This window comes from Mrakia frigida (assembly GCF_051309035.1).
Source record: "Mrakia frigida strain ATCC 22029 unplaced genomic scaffold BDY24scaffold_15, whole genome shotgun sequence".
Taxonomy (NCBI): domain Eukaryota; kingdom Fungi; phylum Basidiomycota; class Tremellomycetes; order Cystofilobasidiales; family Mrakiaceae; genus Mrakia; species Mrakia frigida.
Genome location: NW_027481266.1, coordinates 211,606 through 229,890, shown reverse-complemented (window position 1 = coordinate 229,890; position 18,285 = coordinate 211,606). Strand labels below are relative to the sequence as shown.

The 18,285-nt window shown below is 53.7% G+C and overlaps 7 protein-coding genes across 7 annotated transcripts; 4 read left to right on the top strand and 3 right to left on the bottom strand.

The window, feature by feature from the left end:
- Nucleotides 1-238: 238 nt before the first annotated feature.
- Nucleotides 239-4,847, top strand: BDY24DRAFT_340482 (ribonucleoside-diphosphate reductase large subunit; the record flags this gene model as incomplete). Its single annotated transcript, XM_076637401.1, has 18 exons — nt 239-435; nt 578-649; nt 887-944; nt 1,108-1,183; nt 1,287-1,473; nt 1,555-1,732; nt 1,823-1,943; nt 2,037-2,196; nt 2,308-2,427; nt 2,510-2,720; nt 2,828-3,056; nt 3,144-3,552; nt 3,634-3,798; nt 3,871-3,952; nt 4,022-4,118; nt 4,198-4,402; nt 4,493-4,656; nt 4,744-4,847. The coding sequence occupies 18 exons, from the start codon at nt 239-241 to the stop codon at nt 4,845-4,847; spliced, it is 2,835 nt and encodes a 944-aa protein (XP_076496686.1).
- A 377-nt stretch (nt 4,848-5,224) lies between these two features.
- BDY24DRAFT_415110 (uncharacterized protein) lies at nt 5,225-7,143 on the bottom strand (the record flags this gene model as incomplete). Its single annotated transcript, XM_076643409.1, has 6 exons — nt 5,225-5,263; nt 5,386-5,444; nt 6,159-6,534; nt 6,618-6,821; nt 6,895-7,046; nt 7,110-7,143. 6 exons carry the CDS (start codon nt 7,141-7,143, stop codon nt 5,225-5,227), a joined length of 864 nt encoding a protein of 287 aa, XP_076496685.1.
- Nucleotides 7,144-7,265: 122 nt separating this feature from the next.
- On the bottom strand, nt 7,266-9,054 carry BDY24DRAFT_441318 (uncharacterized protein). Its single transcript, XM_076644596.1, has 4 exons — nt 8,763-9,054; nt 8,626-8,645; nt 8,047-8,560; nt 7,266-7,946 (listed from the first exon to the last, which is right to left on the bottom strand). Exons 1-4 carry the CDS (start codon nt 8,989-8,991, stop codon nt 7,459-7,461), a joined length of 1,251 nt encoding a protein of 416 aa, XP_076496684.1. The 5' UTR covers nt 8,992-9,054; the 3' UTR covers nt 7,266-7,458.
- On the top strand, nt 9,031-10,785 carry BDY24DRAFT_388801 (zinc finger MYND domain-containing protein). The gene is given in 8 exon segments (XM_076640426.1): nt 9,031-9,119; nt 9,193-9,464; nt 9,477-9,585; nt 9,669-9,716; nt 9,785-10,021; nt 10,098-10,550; nt 10,623-10,650; nt 10,723-10,785. The coding sequence occupies 8 exon segments, from the start codon at nt 9,087-9,089 to the stop codon at nt 10,779-10,781; spliced, it is 1,239 nt and encodes a 412-aa protein (XP_076496683.1). The 5' UTR covers nt 9,031-9,086; the 3' UTR covers nt 10,782-10,785.
- A 588-nt stretch (nt 10,786-11,373) lies between these two features.
- On the bottom strand, nt 11,374-13,515 carry BDY24DRAFT_388799 (M48 family metallopeptidase). The gene is made up of 11 exons (XM_076640425.1): nt 13,390-13,515; nt 12,926-13,262; nt 12,793-12,849; nt 12,656-12,725; nt 12,562-12,576; nt 12,320-12,472; nt 12,206-12,237; nt 12,106-12,134; nt 11,952-12,026; nt 11,808-11,865; nt 11,374-11,702 (listed from the first exon to the last, which is right to left on the bottom strand). Exons 2-11 carry the CDS (start codon nt 13,223-13,225, stop codon nt 11,562-11,564), a joined length of 930 nt encoding a protein of 309 aa, XP_076496682.1. The 5' UTR covers nt 13,226-13,262; nt 13,390-13,515; the 3' UTR covers nt 11,374-11,561.
- A 726-nt stretch (nt 13,516-14,241) lies between these two features.
- BDY24DRAFT_388797 (zinc finger MYND domain-containing protein) lies at nt 14,242-15,838 on the top strand. The gene is made up of 8 exons (XM_076640424.1): nt 14,242-14,379; nt 14,452-14,499; nt 14,574-14,810; nt 14,887-15,321; nt 15,390-15,417; nt 15,504-15,567; nt 15,656-15,720; nt 15,788-15,838. Exons 1-6 carry the CDS (start codon nt 14,257-14,259, stop codon nt 15,560-15,562), a joined length of 930 nt encoding a protein of 309 aa, XP_076496681.1. The 5' UTR covers nt 14,242-14,256; the 3' UTR covers nt 15,563-15,567; nt 15,656-15,720; nt 15,788-15,838.
- A 910-nt stretch (nt 15,839-16,748) lies between these two features.
- On the top strand, nt 16,749-18,254 carry BDY24DRAFT_388794 (Nitroreductase-like protein). The gene is made up of 6 exons (XM_076640423.1): nt 16,749-17,163; nt 17,296-17,376; nt 17,492-17,577; nt 17,728-17,793; nt 17,879-17,929; nt 18,060-18,254. The coding sequence occupies exons 1-6, from the start codon at nt 16,827-16,829 to the stop codon at nt 18,177-18,179; spliced, it is 741 nt and encodes a 246-aa protein (XP_076496680.1). The 5' UTR covers nt 16,749-16,826; the 3' UTR covers nt 18,180-18,254.
- The last annotated feature ends 31 nt before the right edge of the window (nt 18,255-18,285 follow it).

The following is an 18,285-nucleotide window of genomic DNA, read 5'->3' as shown; positions in this document are numbered from 1 at the left end:
CCGGGGGAAAAAACAACAAAGCAAGAAGGTTCGGTTTACGCAGTTTTCCCGTGAAATGAAGGGGACGCGTCAAAGAGCACTTTGGTCGCGCTGGCCTCCTCCTCTGCCCACCCAACCACATCCCTCCTTCCTCCCTCTCTTCTTTCTCTTCTCTCTCCCCCCTCCCCTCTCTCTCTCTTCACCTCTTCCTCACCACCACCACCTTCCTCTCACCACTTTCCCTTCTTTTTCTCTAGTCATGTGGGGTGAGTTGATCTGCTCTGCTCTCTCTCGCCACCTCTCCTTCCTCCTTCTTTGCGCCCTTCTTCCCTTCGTTCCCTTCTCGCCGCCGTGTTCTGTCTTTTCGACTCTTCGTATACTGACTGGCTACTCTCTTGTCTATTATCTCGTTTCTCATTCAGTTTTCAAGCGAGATGGAAGGAAGGAGCGAGTAGCGTGAGTGGTCTTCCTCCCTTCCCTTTTTTCATCCCTCTCTCCCTTCCCTTCTGTTCCCTTCGCGTCCTCCCTCCTCCTTCCCCTCTCGTCTCTTCCTTCGATTCTGACCATGCCCTCCTTCTTCTTCTTCTCTTCTCTTCAGGTTCGACAAGATTACCGCTCGAATCTCCAAGCTCTGTTACGGTCTCGATCCGAAATTCGTTGAGCCCATCGAGTGAGTCCTCCCTCCTTCCCCTTCCTTCTCTTCATTGGTTTGCAAGGAGCACAAGACGTTTGGAGCGCAGTGGGAGAGCAAGCAGGGCTGTATAGTCATCCAGCAGAGATGGCTCGAGCTGTAGAAGCTCGCGAGGGAAACAGGACGTGATGGGGAAGGAAAGGAAGGAGAAGGATCAAAAGCTGACTTTCATCGACGCGTCTCTCCTCTTCTTTTCGCGCTTGTTTCGTCGCTCAGGATCACCAAGAAGGTCGCTATGGGGGTTCACCAGGGTGTCACCACCGTCGAGCTCGATGTGAGTTTGCCTCTTCCTCCTCGTCGATTTCACGCGTGGGAAGGGAAGGGAGGAAGGACGTGCGGGAAGAGGAGGAGGCGAGCAAAAGCTGATCTCTCCTTCAACCAACCTTCTTCCTTCACGTCCGTCCGTCCTTCCGCTTCTTTCTTTCTTTCCCCTTTAGAACCTTGCCGCCGAGACTGCTGCCTACCTCACCACCAAGCACCCAGATTACGCTATCCTCGCCGCTCGAATCGCTAGTCCGTTCTTCTCTCTCTCTTTCAGCCCTTCTCCACCTCCCTCCCTCCCTCCTCGATCGCTGATCAATCTCCCTTTTTCCCTTTCTCGATTTTCTTTTTTCAGTCTCCAACCTTCACAAAGAGACCAAGAAGACGTTCTCCCATGTCATCAAGGATCTCTACACCTACGTCAACCCCAAGAACAACCGAGCCTCGCCCATGATCTCCGAGTCGACCTACAATTCGGTCATGAAGAACGCGGAGCAGCTCGATTCTGCCATCATCTTTGACAGGGATTTCCACTACAACTTGTGAGTGTCTCTTCCCTTCCTTTCTGTTCGACGAGGTGAGAGCTCGAGGCTCACTTTGTTGTTCGTTCGTTCCCAAAACAGCTTCGGGTTCAAGACCCTCGAGCGATCCTACCTCCTTCGAATCGACGGGAACGTCGCCGAGCGTCCTCAGCACATGATCATGCGAGTCGCTGTTGGAATCCACGGAGACGATGTTGAGAAGGCTATCGAGACCTACAACCTGATGTCTGAGAGGTACTTCACTCACGCTAGTCCTACGGTGAGTCTTCTCTTCCTCTCTCCCTTCGCCGACCCTCGTCCCTCGTCTTCGAATCGAGAGCTGATCTTCGTTTCATCGATTGCATTCCAGCTCTTCAACGCTGGAACTCCTCACCCTCAGCTTTCGTCGTGCTTCCTTGTCTCCATGAAGGAGGACTCGATCGAGGGAATCTACGACACCCTCAAGTCGTGCGCCATGATCTCGAAGACTGGTGAGTCTCCCCTTCTCCTTCCCTCCGTCCCTTCCCTCCTCTCTTCTTTCCTCGAAACTGACTCTTCTTCTCGTCTGCACTTGCCTTTCGCAGCTGGTGGAATCGGACTCAACATCCACAACATCCGAGCCAAGGGATCCTACATCGCTGGAACGAACGGTTACTCGAACGGAATCGTCCCCATGCTTCGAGCCTACGACGCCACCGCTCGATACGTCGATCAGGGAGGAAACAAGCGACCTGGAGCTTTCGCGTGAGTCTTTGATCTCTTCTCGTTGATGGGGAGAACGTCGGAGATGGAGGAGATCGGAATTCGAAGCTGACTTTTGACCTTTCCTCTTCTCTTTCCTCTCGAACCAAACAGCATCTACCTCGAGCCCTGGCATGCGGACATCTTCGACTTCCTGGACCTCAGGAAGAACCACGGAAAGGAGGAGTCTCGAGCTCGAGATCTCTTCTACGCTCTCTGGATCCCTGATCTCTTGTTCGTCCTCTCTTCTCTTCCCTCCTCTCCTCTCCTTCGTCGAGCCTCCTGCTGACCCCCTTCTCTCTTTCGTTTCTCACAGCATGAAGCGAGTCGAAGCCAACGGAACCTGGCCTCTCATGTGCCCCTCCGAGTGCCCTGGGCTTTCGGACGTCTACGGAGCCGAGTTCGAGGCCCTCTTCGAGAAGTACGAGTCCGAGGGAAAGTTCAGGAAGGTCGTCGAGGCTCAGAAGCTCTGGTACGCTATCCTCGAGTCTCAGACTGAGACGGGTGGACCTTTCATGCTCTACAAGGTTCGTTCTCTTTTTCCTCCTTTTCGTCTCAGCGCGTCTCGAGAAGCTGGGTCGTTGAGCTCGAGCTGACTCTCTTTCCTTCCCTCTTCGCGCCTTCGTTCCTCTAGGACGCCGCCAACCAGAAGTCCAACCAGAAGAACCTCGGAACCATCAAGTCGTCGAACCTCTGCACTGAGATCATCGAGTACTCCGCTCCCGACGAGGTCGCCGTCTGCAACTTGGCCTCGATGGCTCTCCCTACCTTCATCGTCGACGGAGTCTACGACTTCCAGAAGCTTCACGACGTCGTCAAGGTCGTTGTTGGAAACTTGAACAAGATCATCGATGTCAACTACTGTGAGTTTCTCGCCTCGTTGGTTCATTCGAAGAAAAGAGGAAGAGACGCGTCGCTGACCTTCGTTCTTCCCTCCCTCCCTCCTCCAGACCCCGTCATCGAAGCTCGAAACTCCAACATGCGACACCGACCCATCGGAGTCGGAGTGCAAGGACTCGCCGACGCCTTCATGATCCTTCGAATGCCCTTTGACGGACCCGAGGCCAAGAAGCTCAACATCCAGATCTTCGAAACCATCTACCACGCCGCTCTCGAGGCTTCGTGCGAACTCGCCGAGAAGGAGGGAGCCTACTCGACCTACCAAGGATCCCCCGTCTCCCAGGGTCAGCTTCAGTACGACATGTGGGGTGTTACGCCTACGGATCTTTGGGACTGGGTGTCGTTGAAGGAGAAGATCGCCGTTCATGGAATCAGGAACTCGTTGCTTGTGGCTCCTATGCCTACGGCTTCGACGAGTCAGATCTTGGGTTTCAACGAGTGCTTCGAGCCTTACACTTCGTGAGTTAGATCTCAACTCACTTTCGTTCAAGAGGGGAAGACGACGAACTGACCTCGACGCGTCCCTCTCCCGTTCCTCAGCAACATCTACACCCGACGAGTCCTCGCCGGAGAGTTCCAGGTCGTCTGCCCTTGGTTGCTCAGGGATCTCGTGCTCGAGGGCCTCTGGGACGACGACATGAAGAACAAGATCATCGCTCACGGAGGATCCGTTCAGAACATTGACGAGATTTCGGACGAGATCAAGTGAGTCGACTCTTCCCTCCTTCTTTTCCTTCGCTTTCGAATCGCTGACCTCTTCGACTTCGACTTCGTCAGGGCTATCTACAAGACCGTCTGGGAGATCTCGCAGAAGACGGTTATCGACTTGTCGGCCGATCGAGGAGCTTTCATTGATCAGGTTCGTTCGACGCGTCTTTCCGTTCGGACTTCGAACTTCGAAATTAACTCTCCTTTCCTTCGTCTGCAGTCTCAATCCCTCAACATCCATCTCACCAACCCTACCTTCGGACAGCTCACGTCGATGCACTTCTTCGGATGGCGACGAGGACTCAAGACTGGAATGTGTGAGTACTCGGAACACTCGTTCTCGTCTCGTCTTCTCTTCCGCTCGTTCCTGACTCGTTCCACTCCTCTCCTTTACAGACTACCTCCGAACCCGACCCGCCGTCAACGCCATCCAGTTCACCCTCTCCAAGGAAGCCATCGACGAAGCCCGAACCGCTACCTCCAAGGCCTCCAAGGCCAAAGCCGCTCCCCAACCCAAAGCCGCTGCTCCTCCTCCTTCCACCCCCATCAAGTCAGCCGTCAACTCCCTCGTCACCGGAGTTCAGAAACTCACCTTCTCTCCGTCCGCCATCTCCTCCCCAACCCCTTCCCACTTCGCTTCCCCTACCGACGACGAGGAGGAGAACGACTTCCCTGCTCCTCTCAAGGCCAGCACGAGGCAGGCTCCTCCTCCTATGGCGGCGACCGTGGCGGCGAGTAATGGGTTCTCGCTATTGAAGAAGAAGGTCCAGAAGGAGGAGGAGGAGAAGAAGGAGGGAGAGGAGAAGGAGATCACGTTCGAGGAGGCGAAGAAGGCGGCGGCGGAGAGGGCTGAGGGTGAGTCTCTTTTCCTTTCTCTTTCCCCTTCGAGTCAGTTCGTTCTTGTACTGATTCTCTCTCTCCCTCTTTCTTTCGTTCTTGTAGCCGCTCTTCAGTGCTCCATTGACAACAAGGACGCGTGCTTGATGTGCTCTGGTGTACGTTTTCTCTCTTCCCTTCCCTGTCTTCTCTCTCGCTTCTCACGCTGACCTCTCTCCTCGTCCCTTTCGATCCCGCATCTCACAGTAACCCCAAGCTATCTCGTTCTCTCCTTACCTCCTTTCTTTCTTTAGACGACTCGTCCTTTCTTACCCTTTCTTTCTCACGTCACTTCTCGTCTCGTCTTTTGCATTGCCATCTCTCCTTCCTTTCTTTTCTTTCTCTTAGGTCTTTCGGATATTTTCTCTCTTTCTTTTGATGCCCCTTGCGATGCTTATGAACCTGGTTTTTTCTCTTCTTGCACGCGTGGCTGTTTCGTGATGAGAGCGAGAACGAGATCGAACCGTGACGGGCGGCATGAGATTGAGTTTGAAGTAAGGAAAGCGAGATGAACGGAACCTAGGCTAAGTAGAGCGAAAGAGACAAACTATGGAGTAATCCTTCGTTGGTTCGTTGGTTCGTGAGGCTGGCGGAGCGAAACGAGAGGAGGGGAAGAGAGACGCGTCAAAAGTCGAGTCAGCTCGATTCGTTCAATCTGGGGAGTCGCCTCGACGGGAACAACGAGATCGAAGAGGAAAGTAGACTCACTCGAGTACGAACGAGCCGGACAGCATCGACTCCGGTGTTGGACCAGTGGGATGGACGAGCTAAACGAGGTGAAGAGGTCGCGTCGCAATCGAAGTCGCGGGTCAGCTCGGTTTCCGCTTTCCTTCAACAGAGACGAGAGCGAAGAGAATGTAAAACAGACTGACCTTGGTTTCCAAGCAAAGAAGGGAGCATCGGGTTTGGACCGGTGGGTTGAGAAGAGAATGAACGGCGGAAGGATGAGGACGAGTTTCGACGCGACGGGGAGACCTTGGAGAAGAGGAGGGTTGGAGAGAAGGAGGTCAGGTTGATGGGTAGTAGAGGGAGAAGAAGGAATACTTGCTGCTGACGGAGTGAGTTGAAGTGGGGAGGAGGTGAGGTAAGGAGGGTGGGTTGGAACGCGTCGATGACGAGCTGGAGGAGTGAGGGATATAGATGGGCGAGTCAGCTGCTGCCAAAGGATACAAACATAACGTTTCTCACCTTACATCTCAACTTTGACCTCAAAGAGACGTCTGTCTTCTCCCTTTAATCGCCGAACTGCCTCCCTCGTCTCCCTCTTCTCCGCGTCCGTTCCGACGACAAGGACGATGAGTCCTCGCTGCAGGTCCAACGAAAAAATTGCTGATTCGAGGACCGAAGCGGTTGTGTTGACGAGATGCTGGATGGAGGTGAATCGGGATGGGACGAAGGTTGAGACGTGGAGTCGAACATCCGTTGGTGACGTCCCAAACAGGGAGGAGGGAGAGAAGCGAGCGCTCGAGGTCCGTGCTCACCCCTTGAGAAGGGAAGAATCCCCTTGAGATCCAAGACCTTGAGACGAGTCCATCGTTCGAGGATAGGAGTAGGAGCGTCGAACGGAGTCGTGCCTCTACAGGAAGAGACAGAGGTGCTGACGTTGTACTCCAAGCGAGCTGGGTCCAGATGAGGGAGGAGGGAGGAGTGTAGGAGCGAGAGAAGTTCTCGGCTCCTGTCCTGTAGCGATATCCGAAGGCAATCGAGGGGGATGGGGTACGGGCCTTCGATCCTGGAATCGGAGATGAGGAAGGGGTGAATCGAGCTTGGGGAAGGGAGGGTAGAGAAGTCGATGAAGAGATTTTTGATCTGACAGGGTGAGAGGAGATGGTTGATTCGAGACGGGATAGAGCTCTGCTGAGAAGCAAGTCAAGATGGGATGCGTCAGAAGGCGAGAGAGTAAAGGAGAAGAGGAGGGAGACGGAGATGCTCGAGCTCACCTCGTTTCCCTCCTCCTCCCTCTCGCAGAACAACCCTTCGAGCTGCTCGACCGATCTGACTACCACGTCTCGATACAATCTAGGTGTCGTCACTCGTAGGACTCCTATCGAAACTCTTCCGAGAACGGCGAGCGTCGAAGAATCGAGAGAATCGAAGATGAGGAGGAGGACCTCTGGAGGGAAGGCGCGAGGGAAGGGAATGATCTGTGGAGAACCAAGCGATAAGACGGTTCAGCTCGAGAGTACAGCTTGACGGGGTTCGGCAAGCTTTACTCACTTCGGACATGCCGGAGGTGGGCGTGAGAAGGAGGGATGGACGAGTGGGAGGAGAGGGCGAGGAGGGAGGGAGGGAGTCGAAGGAAGGAGAGCTGAGGTTGTCGAAGTCGTCCAAGTGGAAGAACTCGTGAGAAAGTTGATGACTCTGCGAACCTGGGAAGAAGAAGGTCAGCCAGCTGTTTGAGATAGCTTTGGAAAGGAAAACTTTCTACTCACGAGATGGCGGTGAGAGGAAGGAAGAAGGAAGCATGCGAGCTCGAAACCAAAAGGTCGTCGAGCTCACCTTCTCTCGGAAACGACGACGACGAGTAGTCGTTGTGTTCTTTCGAGGCCTTAATGACCATGCCCTTTCTCTCACTTGCTCGAGACTGTTTCCACATCGTCTGGGTAGAGCGATAGTCAAATTCGAGTACGTAAAAAAAGCAAACGAACGAAAAGGAAGAGCAGAAGAGAAGACGCGTCGCTGTTCTAGTCTGCCTCCCTCTCCTTCCCGTCCCTTTTTCCAAACTCTTGACCACATTAATCCAAAGTCTACACCCTCTCACTCTTTATCTAACCTCGTCACTTAAAGGAATCCTGGACTTCCAAACACCCACATCCCCCAAACGCTCGCCATCCCCTCCAACACCTTCCCTCCCTGCCTCACTACCCACCATCCTCTCCCCTTCCACCCCACCATCTCCTCGTCCTCCTCCAACAGGGACAACATAAAGAACCTCCCCGTGTACCAAGCCCAAGCGAGGGTCACAATCGTGCACCAAGCGACATCGGCGGTGATGGACCCGACGGCGTGGTTGGAGGTGAGGTAGGTTTCCCAAGCCTGGGAGGGAAAGTAGAGAGGGAGGGTTTCTCGGTTGGATGGAAGGAGGGTGAGGAGGAGGTTGTTTTTGGTGAGGAAGACGGGGAGGAAGAAGGTTGGGAGAGGGAGGAGGAAGGAGAGGGCGAGGGCGCCGACGTAGAGTTCGGAGGAGGAGGGAGTGGGAGGGGAGGGGAGGATGAAGGGGAGGAGGAGCAGGAAGTGGAGGAGGAGAAGGTTGGGGAGAAAGAGTTGGGCTGTTTGGTATAACGAGGAAGAAACAAAAGCAGAGGAGTCAGATCGAACGAAGGACGCGTCGAGTTTCGTTAGCAGACGAAAGGAAAGAGAACTTCTCACTGTTGACGGTCATGGGAACGACAGCAGCCGAAAGCGAGCTTAACATCAGAGGTATCCAAATCTTTCTCGGAACCATATCTTTGTTCAACCCAGACTCGCCAGCACTCGATTTCCCTCTCCTCGCGCATCCGACGAACCACAAACTCGACGCGACGCTGATGGCTACGACCTGACCCAGCAGAAGGACACAAGCTGCTTCATAGGCTCCCCAGTGCTTCTCCGTCGCTACCGTGTTTTCATCTTCCTTTTGATTCTTCTCCTTTCCCTCGGTACTGCTGGTAGAGGCGGAGGACGACGAGCAAGGTGGTTGGATCGACATCCAGAGGAACAAGACCCAGTTGACGGTGAAGGAGGTGATGTGGGAGGAGATCCATGCTTTGGGACCTGGTTGAAGGACAATGGACCAGGCTTGTTCGAAGAGGGCTGTGTTGGAGAGCCAGGTGGTGATGGAGAGGAGGGGAGGGAGGGGAGTCGAGGAGGGAGGGAGGAGGGAGATGGCGTTGGAGTGGGACCACTGCGAGAGGGAGGAAGAGAAACCTCAGTTTGAGATGGCGAAGAAAATAAAGGATGATGACTGACGATCATGTAGTTGATCATATCTGAAGGAGAGTGAAGAGGGGTGAAAGAAAACGAAGGAGGAAGGTCAGCTCGAGCTCAACATCAACGCTCGCTCCTCCTCCTTCCTTTCTCTCACTCGACGCTGAAGAAAGACTCACGATACCAAGTATGCCCGAAGCTCCCTACGGCAATCAAGGCAAAGATCGTAGCCCAGATCGACCTCCTTGTAGATCCTTTGGCGGGTACGGTTGAGGAGGAGAAGACGGTCGCTCGAAGGACGACGACGAAAAGGTAGGCGATCAGAACGAAGTAGCCGATGAAGATGGCGAGAGGAGTGAGGTGAGAGGAACGTATTCCGAGAGTTGAAGTGAAGAGAGAGTCGATCATGGTGAAGGAGGTGGGAGGAAGAGCTGAGGGAGGAGGAGATGGAGGGAAGGAAGGAGAGAGGGAAGGAGCGAGAAGGCGACGGTCGTCGAAGTTGGATGAACGAGACTTTTTGGGCGAGGATTGGAATTCTGGGGGGATGGAAGAGAGAGTAGGTCAGTCGAGGATCTGAACTGGTACCAAAAGAGAAAATCTTCGACTTACGAGATGGCGGTGAGAAGGAAGGAAGGAGGAAGCTTGCGAGCTCGAAACCAAAAGGTGTTCGAGCTCACCTTCTCGTCTTCCTTCCCTCCCAACGGCCAGCATCTCTTCCAGACCCTCGATACCTGCGAAGACCTCGTCAAGACGCTCCTTTATCCCTTCGTCTCCTTCGCACCTTACCTGTGCATCCATCGCCTTTCTTTTCTCGTTCTCTCGCGCCTTCCCTTCGAAATCACCTCCCTCCTTCTCTCCTCCTCCTTCCTTCTTCCCTCCTCCATGTCGTCTCCCATGTCGTCTCCAGCCGATTTCGCCAAACTGCTCGGAATATCGACCAACCCTGATGGATACAGAAATTATGCTTTCTCTCCTCTCGAGTACCGTCAAATCATCGCCTCCGTGAGCCTTCATTGCTCCTTCCCGCTTCGAGAGGCCAGAGACTCCCTCCCTCCGACTCTGACCTTTGCTGGACTTTTTCACAGTACACTGATATTTTCAATCGGGGTGCCGACGAGTTCCGTGCCTTCTGGGTGAGCACTCTAGCGGCTGGGCTTTCAAGAGGTCAACGTTCGACTCCTGACGGGTGGACGTTTTCTAGGTCGAGTTCTCTGCGATGTTCCTCCCCCAGCTCGTCCAATCCTACATGATACGCCCCTTTGACGAGGATCACTCCTTGAACAGCCTCACGGATCTTCTAAACTACACCTGCTGGATCAGGTATGCTTTGGACAGCAACCTGGTCGGTCACTTCGTTCGAACTCGACCCGCCGACGCCCTCGAACTTTGGGCGAAGACGTCCGAGAGGTTGTCTCGTCTCAGCAAGGAGGATCTCTCAGTACGTCCGGATCAAGTTTTTCCTCCTAAACCTTCCCACAAGAATTCAGAATGCTCACTCTTCTTGCATTCTACAGTTCGATGCGACGGTGGAACGAACTCGAACGGACGACGTCCCCGTCCCTCTCGCTCTCTTCGACCGCCTTCTCGCCCTTTGGGGCCACATCCGAACCTCCATCATCAACTTCATCCCAGTTGATCATCCTAAACCCTCCCCAGAATCAGCAACTGGCGCTCACATCCGGTCTCTACTGCCAGCTGTTCGTCGCCAAAAAGATCGGTGGGACGCGCCGAGCAAGAAGTACGGTCTCCACGACGATCTCTTCTACTTCATCAATTTCTTCGAGTCTGGAGGAGATGGAACGGTCCAGCTCGGTCGTATGATAGATCGTAGGGAGTGTCTGTTCGAGTCCATGGGAAAGATGGGTTATCCGCCCCCAATCTGGTGGAACTGTGAGGCAGAGGTTTTGAAGCTGGTCGAGGGGAAGGAGTGCGTAGGCGAGAAGTCTCAGATGTTGATGTGTAGTCGAGTGGGTCTAAATCGTGCTCCTCATTCCCCAGCCCGACGCCGAATCTGATCGACCCCTTCGTTTCTCGTTCAGTGTCACTGCGTCCGCTATTGCTCGCCTGGTTCGTCCTCAAGGTCTTCCCTTCTTGCTTCTCCCACGCTGATCTTCTTCCCCGTCTCGTTTTATACCCCAGAGCATCAGAAGCTGGACTGGAAGGCTCACAAGCGAGTCTGTTTCAAGCTCCAGTGGTGATCTCGTGAGCCGTGTCTTTTTGGTTTCAACGCGTCGTTCGCTTTCCGTCTGACCGTCTTTTGTTCTCTTCTTTCCTTCCCGCTTTCAGTCTCCAGTTCGTCTCAAGCCTACCGAACCGTTCTACTACACCTTCTATCTTTCTCACTACCTTCGTTTTACGTCCGGTGAGTTGCTTTTCCGTCCCTTCGCCGTCTTCCGATTCGAAGCTGATTCTCTCGCATCCTCTCTCGGTGTTCTCTCAGTCTCGAACGTTACCTTGTGCACAGGCTATGAGTTGGTATACGTATGATTTGGTTGATGCTGTTTTTCCCCGGGAAAGAAGCAGGGTCTCGAAAGGAGGACGACAAGCTCGTCGACAACGCGACACGACTTTTTCCTCCTCTCGTGCTTGCTCATCTGCGATGGGGACTCTTGTCCTCGCAAGCTCGTCCTATGAGTATCACCCGAAAGGAACTTTGGGAAGGAAGGAAAGATAAGAAAGAAATTACAACGTCGACGTGAAAGCGAAAGAGCGACGCGCCTCGGTCCTTGCACCTCGTCTTTCTTGATGGCGAAGAGAAATCACCCCTCTTAGACAACGGCACCCGAATAGCAGAAGTCAGAAGAAAATCGTATCAGATCGTCATACCCGTCTTCCCGCTTCTCTAAACTAGAAACGCTCGTCGTCTTCCTTCGTCGCTCGAGGAGCGACGCGCCTCCCCTTCTCCGTCTGTCCTCCCTTCCCTCTGCGACCAGCTCGGCTCCCGCATTAAGAACTCCTGACCTCTGCTCAACTCCTCCTCACCACCTCCCCATCCTCTCTCCTCCAAGTAGCACCTGTTGAGGAGCGGCTCGACGAGGAAGATGCGTCTCCTCCCTGAACGCCTCGTAGGCACCGACCATGTCCCCACAGGTGGGAGAGGCTGCTCGGACGTTGAGAGCCTGTGTAGAATAGTACGAAGTAAAGGGGGATTGGGGAAAAGAGATATCAGCGGGGGTTTGGGAAACGAAGGACGCGACGGAACGAAGGAGAGAAACGAGACGAACCTCAGGAAGCCAGGACTCGATAGCCTTGATACGTTTTCCGTTCGCTGGATGAGTGCTCCTGTTGGTTCAAAAGAGAAAGGGAGGTCGAGAACAGGAGGGTCGGTGCTCGAAAAGGAGAAAGAGAAAAGAAAAGAACGGACGCACATGAAATCGAGATTTGCGACTCCCGACCAACTCGAGGTGTTGCTCGTTTCCGAAGCTGACATCCGAGTCCACATCCTAATCAAAGAAGAAGAAGAAGAAGAGGGACCTATAAGTATCGAGGAGCAGGGGGGACGGAAGAGACGAAGAAACGAACTTGGGCGATTCTCGAGGATCGAAGCAGGCCTGAAAGACGAGAAATTTGAAGGGATCAGTATGATCAGAAGCTGGAAACGAAATGATGCGGAGTTACTCACTTTGCTCATGAGTCGAAGACCGATGAAGTCGGCTGCGAGCGAGGAGAGATTGGAGGAAGGATGTCAGCGATCTCGACGCGTCGAAGAGAAGAGAGACAAGAGATGACAACGAACCTTCGCTCTCGGCCTTTCGAGAGTTGGGTAACGAGAGCAGAAACGTCAAAAGTAGACGAGAGAGTCCAACGTCGAGTCCGACGGCCTCGAGGACGAAACCGAGAAGCGAGAGAACCTTTAGGGAAGACATTCGTTCGGCGGAGTGACGAGCGACTTTTGAGAAGAAAAAGAAGGAGAGTGGATGGTTCAACTCTAGGTTAAGATTGGGGAGAGTAAAAGAACGTGTCCAAGTCGAGACTGACCCTGATGAGCGACCTCTGCAAAGATCGAAGGAAGAGTGTCAGTCCAATCAGTGCTCGAGCGACCGTTGAAAAAGCGGAGGGACAAGCTACGAACCATGTCCCAGCACACTCGCCAATCCATCCTCGTTGGCACAGACGGGTAGAATACCGGTGAAGACGAATATCTGAGCAAAGGAGAAAGTGATCGAGTTCAGCACGAGCTCGATTGGTTTGGCGACGCGAGCGGCTCACCTTTCCCCCTGGAAGAACGAACGCGTTCTTCGTTTTTAGATCGTTGATGACGAAGACCTGGACGAGTAGATAGTAGAATGATGTGAGCCCAAAGCTCGCACGAAGCTCCCATTGCCAGGTTCAGCGAACTCACCTCCCACTCGATCTGCTCTCCTCCGTCCTTCTTCGTCCCGGCAGCAGCACTCCTCTCCCACTCGTCGCCTCCTCCCAATCCAGTATCCCCGAAGAGCCCACCTCCCCAGCCGCTCATCGGCGAAGCAGTAGATCCCTTAAGCTTCCCTAGTCCTCCTCCTTCGACGATCCTCTTTGCGACTCGTTCGACGTATTTCGAGGTTGGGTGGGAGGGAGGAAGGATGAGGGACTTGTACTCCCTGAGAGTTTCGTTGAAGGTTTGAACTCCCAGTTGACGTTCTGCTGAGGGAGATAGATCCATGAAGCGGAGTCGGCCTGTTTCTGGTACTCGTTCGAGGCTTGTAGAGGAAGAGGGAGGAGAGTTGAGGTCGGTCAGCTTCGATTCGTGAGCTCGGACGTTTCCCTTCCGTCCGTCGAGCTTCTTGCTCCCGCTCCTAATGAGAAAACTTCCAAAAATGGACTCACTGGTAAAAATAGTATCCTCCTCCACCTAGTATTCCTATAACAGCCAACTTCTGCTTGGGATACAGGGAGTTAAAGAACCCTTTCGCTCCTCCTCCTCCAGGCCCTCCTCCTCCTGCTCCTCCTCCACCTCCCTGACTCTTCCCTCCTCGAGGCGGAGGAGAAGGGATATCGATGATCCTCTTGTTAGCATCGAGCACTCTTTTGTTGAACTCGGAGAGGATGGGAGGGAACGGTTCTCGTTGACGAGAGCCTGGGAAGCGGTTGTACTGATTCGGTCGAGGAGGGAGAGAGCTCAGAGAACGGCGAGAAGATGAGAGGAAAAGAGTTGTTCGAGGTGTTAAGAGGGGTTTCCGGAGTGTTGGATGAGGTGATAGACGTTTAAGCATCGTTTGGGAGAGCGTTGAAATGGTTGGAGGGAAAGGAAGGAAAATGTTGAGCTTCGTTGGAGGTTTCGACGGCGCACTGCACTCGCGTCATGGTCTCGGCTTCGTTCCGGCTCTTGTTTGGTTCCGAGCGATGAAGATTTTTTCAGGGGCAAGAGAATTGATGGTTTAAAGAAGGATGTTGAAGTGTGCGAGGCGAAAGTAGTATATTTTTGGGCAGGAGGACCGTTCGAAGTCCGGAAGGAGTGCGAGCTTGAACGAGCTCGAGCTCAACGTTTCGGCCTTCCCTTCCTTATCTTCCTCTCAACAGCCACAACGCAACAACTTCATCTTTCCTCCAAACCCGCAGCAGCTCTCCTCGAACTACTCCTCAACTCAGCTCTCCCTCGACCTCGAAGGAAGCAGCTCTCGAGCCAATCTTCCCTCCTCCTCCTCCCCCTTCCCTCCTCCTCCTCCTCCACCTTCACTCGCCCGTCCTCCTTCCATGGCTCCCTCCTCGAAACTAGATCCTACCAAGTTGGCCAGGCTTCTGGGGATCTCATCCGAGCCCGATGGATACAACTGTGAACTCCTCACGATAGAGGAGGACGACCAAATCGAGCAGTTTGTCAGTTTCTCGCCTTCGTTGCGTCTCTTCTCCGGGTCTGACTTTTCTTCTTTCGGTGTTCAACGGATCCAGCTTGATGAAGTAGATTCCTTGGACCCAGATGCCCGTGAGAGTTTTTGGGTAAATCCTATCCCAGCTAGCTTCGACCGTCAACTTGAACATCAGCTCACGACTCTCCCCTTCTTCGACATGAGGTCGAGTTCTCCTCCCTCTTCCTTCCCCAAACCATCCAGTCCTACCTCCATCGCCCATTCGACAACGATCGCTCGTGGAACAGTAAGATTGACCTCTGCAACTATGCCTATTTCACCGGGGAGCTTCTCGGCAGCCAGCTCTTCGGGCTTTTCGCGAGAAGACATCCCAAACAAGTGGTCGCTCTTTTCTTGAGAACAGGGAAGAGGATTTCTTTGCTGGATGCCGAAGCTTTCAAGGTGCCTCTTGTTCGCTCCCTACTCTGTCGAGTTTTTTTGTTTCGAGCTAACTTGTTCACATCCTCTCCTTCACAAGGTTCAACCTGACGGGGAGGAAGATCTACCTCCCGAGCTTCGACTCTTCGAGAAGCTCATCGTCGCCTGGGGAACTCTCGAACTTGCCATCTCCCAGTACCTTCCCACAGGAAGCGTGATCAGTCTTTCAGATTCAGCCACTGTTCAGCGCATCCGTTCTCTTCTACCCATTCTCGATCTCAACAGACCTCGCTGGGACGCGTCGGAGGACCCAATCCGTCCCACGTACCTGAACCGCCTCCGTAACTTCTTCAACAAGGATGGGACTCCCCACCTTCAGGACACCGTCGATAGGAGAGATCTGTACGTCGAGGTTGCGGGGAAACGGGAGAAGTTGCCACCTTGGCCTTGGTGGTACTGCCAGGCAGCTTCGGATGCGCTGGTCGATAGGAAGGAGTGTACGCGTAAAGGGGACGAGATGTTGGCTTGTGGTCGAGTGAGTCGAGTACTACATTTTTTTCCTACTCGGGAGCTCAGCTGATTTCCCTTCCTTTGCTCTCGCAGTGTGAATCAGTCCGCTATTGCTCGAAGGGTTCGTCTCCTTCCAGCCGTCCTCCCTCTTCATCGTCACTCACCCTTCTCCTCCTCCTGCCCTCTCGTATTCTCTCGTCCTCGCAGCTCATCAGAAGCTCCATTGGAAAATTCACAAGCACCTCTGCTTTAAGCCTCAGTGGTGATCCTTGTGAGTTTCGTCTCTTCTCCGTCGCGTCGCTCTCTTCGGCCTCCTTCTTTCTCGCTTGACGGCTCTTCATTTTCTCTCTTCCCCTCAGGCTCAATACTCTATTGAGTCATACAAGTCTCAAGTACTGTCTGCCGGTTCCCTCTCGCGTCAAGGGTGAGCTACTCTTGTGTTTGCTCTCCGATCCGCTCGAGTTGACCTGCATCCCTTCGTTCTCTCACAGATTCCTCTCGAACATCTACCTTGCCTTGCTTCGATATGAACTCAAATGCCTCCGTACAGCTATGCATGTCCTTCCATTGATTTCTTCTCGCAAAGAAAGGCAAGGGATTGGCAGTGGACTGCTCCCTCGGTCGGTCACCTCTCTTCTTCTCGGCGCGTCGCACATTCGAAGCTGACGATGTGCGGTTTCGTCTTCCTTCCAGGCGTTCCATAGCTCGACGTAAGGTTGCTCCATACTCGACTCGATCTGTTTAGTCCTTTTCATCGTGCTGCTACGCGTCGGGCTCGTTCGCGGTCTCGTCTCGTCGGTCTCTCCCCTCCCTCCTCGTTTCCTCCTCTTTCCCGCCAAGCTCGACCGCATCCCCTCCGTTAACAAGAGACGTACTGACACCTTATCGTAATTTATGGTGTTCGAACAGGACAACAGTGTACCTTCCATCGCTCGACCCGCTCGGCGTCGTGCTTTTGAATCTCCTTCGTTTCGAGGACGCAAATTGAGTTCCTTTTCTTCCCTCCTCTTGGTACATCTAGGAGTTTTCGGTCCAAACTTCTCTGGAGACGCGTCCTTTGTCGCAGGTATACATCTCCCTCGTCCGTCCCAGTCGTTGGAGACGCGACGCGGTCTGACTTTCTCCTCTGCGATCGCCCAGAAACGCTTTCTCGCTCGATAACGGCGGGCGCACTAGGACTCTGCCTCACGCGCGTTCCCAGCTTTTCTCGAAAACACGCTACTCAAGAACCGGACGAGGCCGAAGCCGTTGAGGGGAATGTTACGACGGTGAGCTCGAAGGTCCTTCTCGCTCTCTTCTCGCCTCTATACCGCCTCCTCTACAGCATCCTCGTTCTCCAAACCTTCACTACCTCCTCCTTCAATCTGAATCTCTCTCCTTTCGACGTTCTACAGACTGAAAAGTGTCCGAACCATCTCACCAACATCGGAAGGACGAAGAAGAGCGCAGGTATTTGGTTTCAATTCCTTGATATTTCCTCTCAGCTCGCCTTCCTTCTTTTTCATCGATCACCATCTCCCACGCAACTCCATGGCCTTCTCCCCCAACTACATCTTCCTCCTCGCCTTCCTCACCATCTTCATCGGCTACATCAAAACCAACAACTCAACCTCGCTCATGTCCCCAACCTCAGCCTGTTTCCTCGCTGCCCTCTCGGTTCGCCGATCAGTCTACAACCTCTCGAACGTCCTTCCAGTCGGCGTATCTCAAGCATCCATCCAAGCTTCCGTCGAGCAGGCTGTCAAGCTCTCGCCATCGCCCTTCAACATCCAAAGCGCTCGCGTGGTCATCTTATGGGGAACTGAGTCGGATCGTCTCTGGGACATTGTATGGGGGAAAGTCAACGCCGTTTCGAGTTTTGCTGACGGCGAGTACTTCTTTTCGCTCAACTTCCTTCGCTATTCGCATCTCAGCAGAGCCCTTCTGTTAGAGAAAAGCCAATCTGAGCTCGAACAAATCGCTAACGAGCTTCCCGCTTTCTTCCTCCCGTCTCAACCAGAGGAGGCTCGAGCTGCTTCTGAAAGCAAGGTTAAGCACTTTGCCAGAGGAGCTGGAACCATTTTGTTCTTCGAGGATCAAGGTAAATCTAAGTCTCAACATCGAAGGAAGCTCTTGAGAGCGAGAGAGATATCAGAAGGTTGTTCGAACAACGAATCGGAGCTGACTTCGTTTTCTTTCTCTCTCCCCTCCGTCAGCCGACATCGACAAGATCTCTCTCGGCTTCCCTGCCTTTGCCCCTATCTTCCCTACCCTCTCAGAGCAATCCTCTGGCATTCTTACAGTGAGTATTCCCTCGCCGTTCCGTCTCCGCATCTTCTCGTTCGTTCCCAGCGGGGAAGGTCGACGCGACGAGACTTCTATTCCATCTCCTCGTTCTCTTTCGAGTCTTTTCTGACCTCTTTCTTGGCTCTTCTACATTTCCGTCCACCAGTCAAACATCTGGACTCTCCTTTCCGTCGAGGGAGTAGGAGCCAACCTTCAGCATCAATCCGTCGACGTGCGTTCCTTCCATGTATTCTGTCAACCTTCGCGCGCTTCTCAGCTGACACACTTATCTCTCCTGCTCTTTTCCTTCCTCTCAGCTCATCGAGGCCGACGTTCTCAAGACTTGGGACCTGCCGCTCTCTTGGGAGGTTCGTCTCGTTCCCGCTCTCTCCTCCTCCCGCTCTCACCTTCGTCTCGTTCCCTCCCCTCTCTCGTTCTGAGCCTTCCACGCGTTTCTGATCCTGCTTCTCTCCCTTCTCGTTCCTTCACTCCTACCAGCTCAAAGCTCAGCTCCCTTTCGGAGGGATCGCTGCTCCTCCGTCCGAGCCGAAGAAGACGTTCGAGGGACGAACGCGGTACTTTGGAGGAGAGGTTGTGACGGAGTCAGCGAAGTTGTAGATACAGTATTGGCATAATTTCTAGTTATCAACAACGCTCGATGCTGGCGAGAAGAATGATGGGGAACAGCGAGGGAAGAAACGACGCGTCGTCCTTTGCCTGCCCG

Excerpts from the sequence above, each read along its gene's own strand:
- BDY24DRAFT_441318 (XM_076644596.1), bottom strand. The coding sequence starts at position 8,991 with ATGATCGACTCTCTCTTCACTTCAACTCTCGGAATACGTTCCTCTCAC. Across the intron at positions 8,646-8,762 it reads CTTCGGGCATACTTGGTATC|ATATGATCAACTACATGATC; the intron begins GTGAGTCTTTCT and ends ACTCTCCTTCAG. Across the intron at positions 7,947-8,046 it reads CGTTCCCATGACCGTCAACA|CCCAACTCTTTCTCCCCAAC; the intron begins GTGAGAAGTTCT and ends TATACCAAACAG.
- BDY24DRAFT_388801 (XM_076640426.1), top strand. The coding sequence starts at position 9,087 with ATGAACGAGACTTTTTGGGCGAGGATTGGAATT. Across the intron at positions 9,120-9,192 it reads TTTGGGCGAGGATTGGAATT|GAGATGGCGGTGAGAAGGAA; the intron begins CTGGGGGGATGG and ends TCTTCGACTTAC. Across the intron at positions 9,586-9,668 it reads ACCGTCAAATCATCGCCTCC|TACACTGATATTTTCAATCG; the intron begins GTGAGCCTTCAT and ends ACTTTTTCACAG.
- BDY24DRAFT_388799 (XM_076640425.1), bottom strand. The coding sequence starts at position 13,225 with ATGGATCTATCTCCCTCAGCAGAACGTCAACTGGGAGTTCAAACCTTC. Across the intron at positions 12,726-12,792 it reads TCGTTCTTCCAGGGGGAAAG|ATATTCGTCTTCACCGGTAT; the intron begins GTGAGCCGCTCG and ends TCCTTTGCTCAG. Across the intron at positions 11,703-11,807 it reads TCGAGTCCTGGCTTCCTGAG|GCTCTCAACGTCCGAGCAGC; the intron begins GTTCGTCTCGTT and ends TATTCTACACAG.
- BDY24DRAFT_388797 (XM_076640424.1), top strand. The coding sequence starts at position 14,257 with ATGGCTCCCTCCTCGAAACTAGATCCTACCAAGTTGGCCAGGCTTCTG. Across the intron at positions 14,500-14,573 it reads ATGCCCGTGAGAGTTTTTGG|GTCGAGTTCTCCTCCCTCTT; the intron begins GTAAATCCTATC and ends CTTCGACATGAG. Across the intron at positions 15,322-15,389 it reads AGATGTTGGCTTGTGGTCGA|TGTGAATCAGTCCGCTATTG; the intron begins GTGAGTCGAGTA and ends TTGCTCTCGCAG.
- BDY24DRAFT_388794 (XM_076640423.1), top strand. The coding sequence starts at position 16,827 with ATGGCCTTCTCCCCCAACTACATCTTCCTCCTCGCCTTCCTCACCATC. Across the intron at positions 17,164-17,295 it reads CGTTTCGAGTTTTGCTGACG|AGGAGGCTCGAGCTGCTTCT; the intron begins GCGAGTACTTCT and ends CGTCTCAACCAG. Across the intron at positions 17,377-17,491 it reads TTTGTTCTTCGAGGATCAAG|CCGACATCGACAAGATCTCT; the intron begins GTAAATCTAAGT and ends CCCCTCCGTCAG.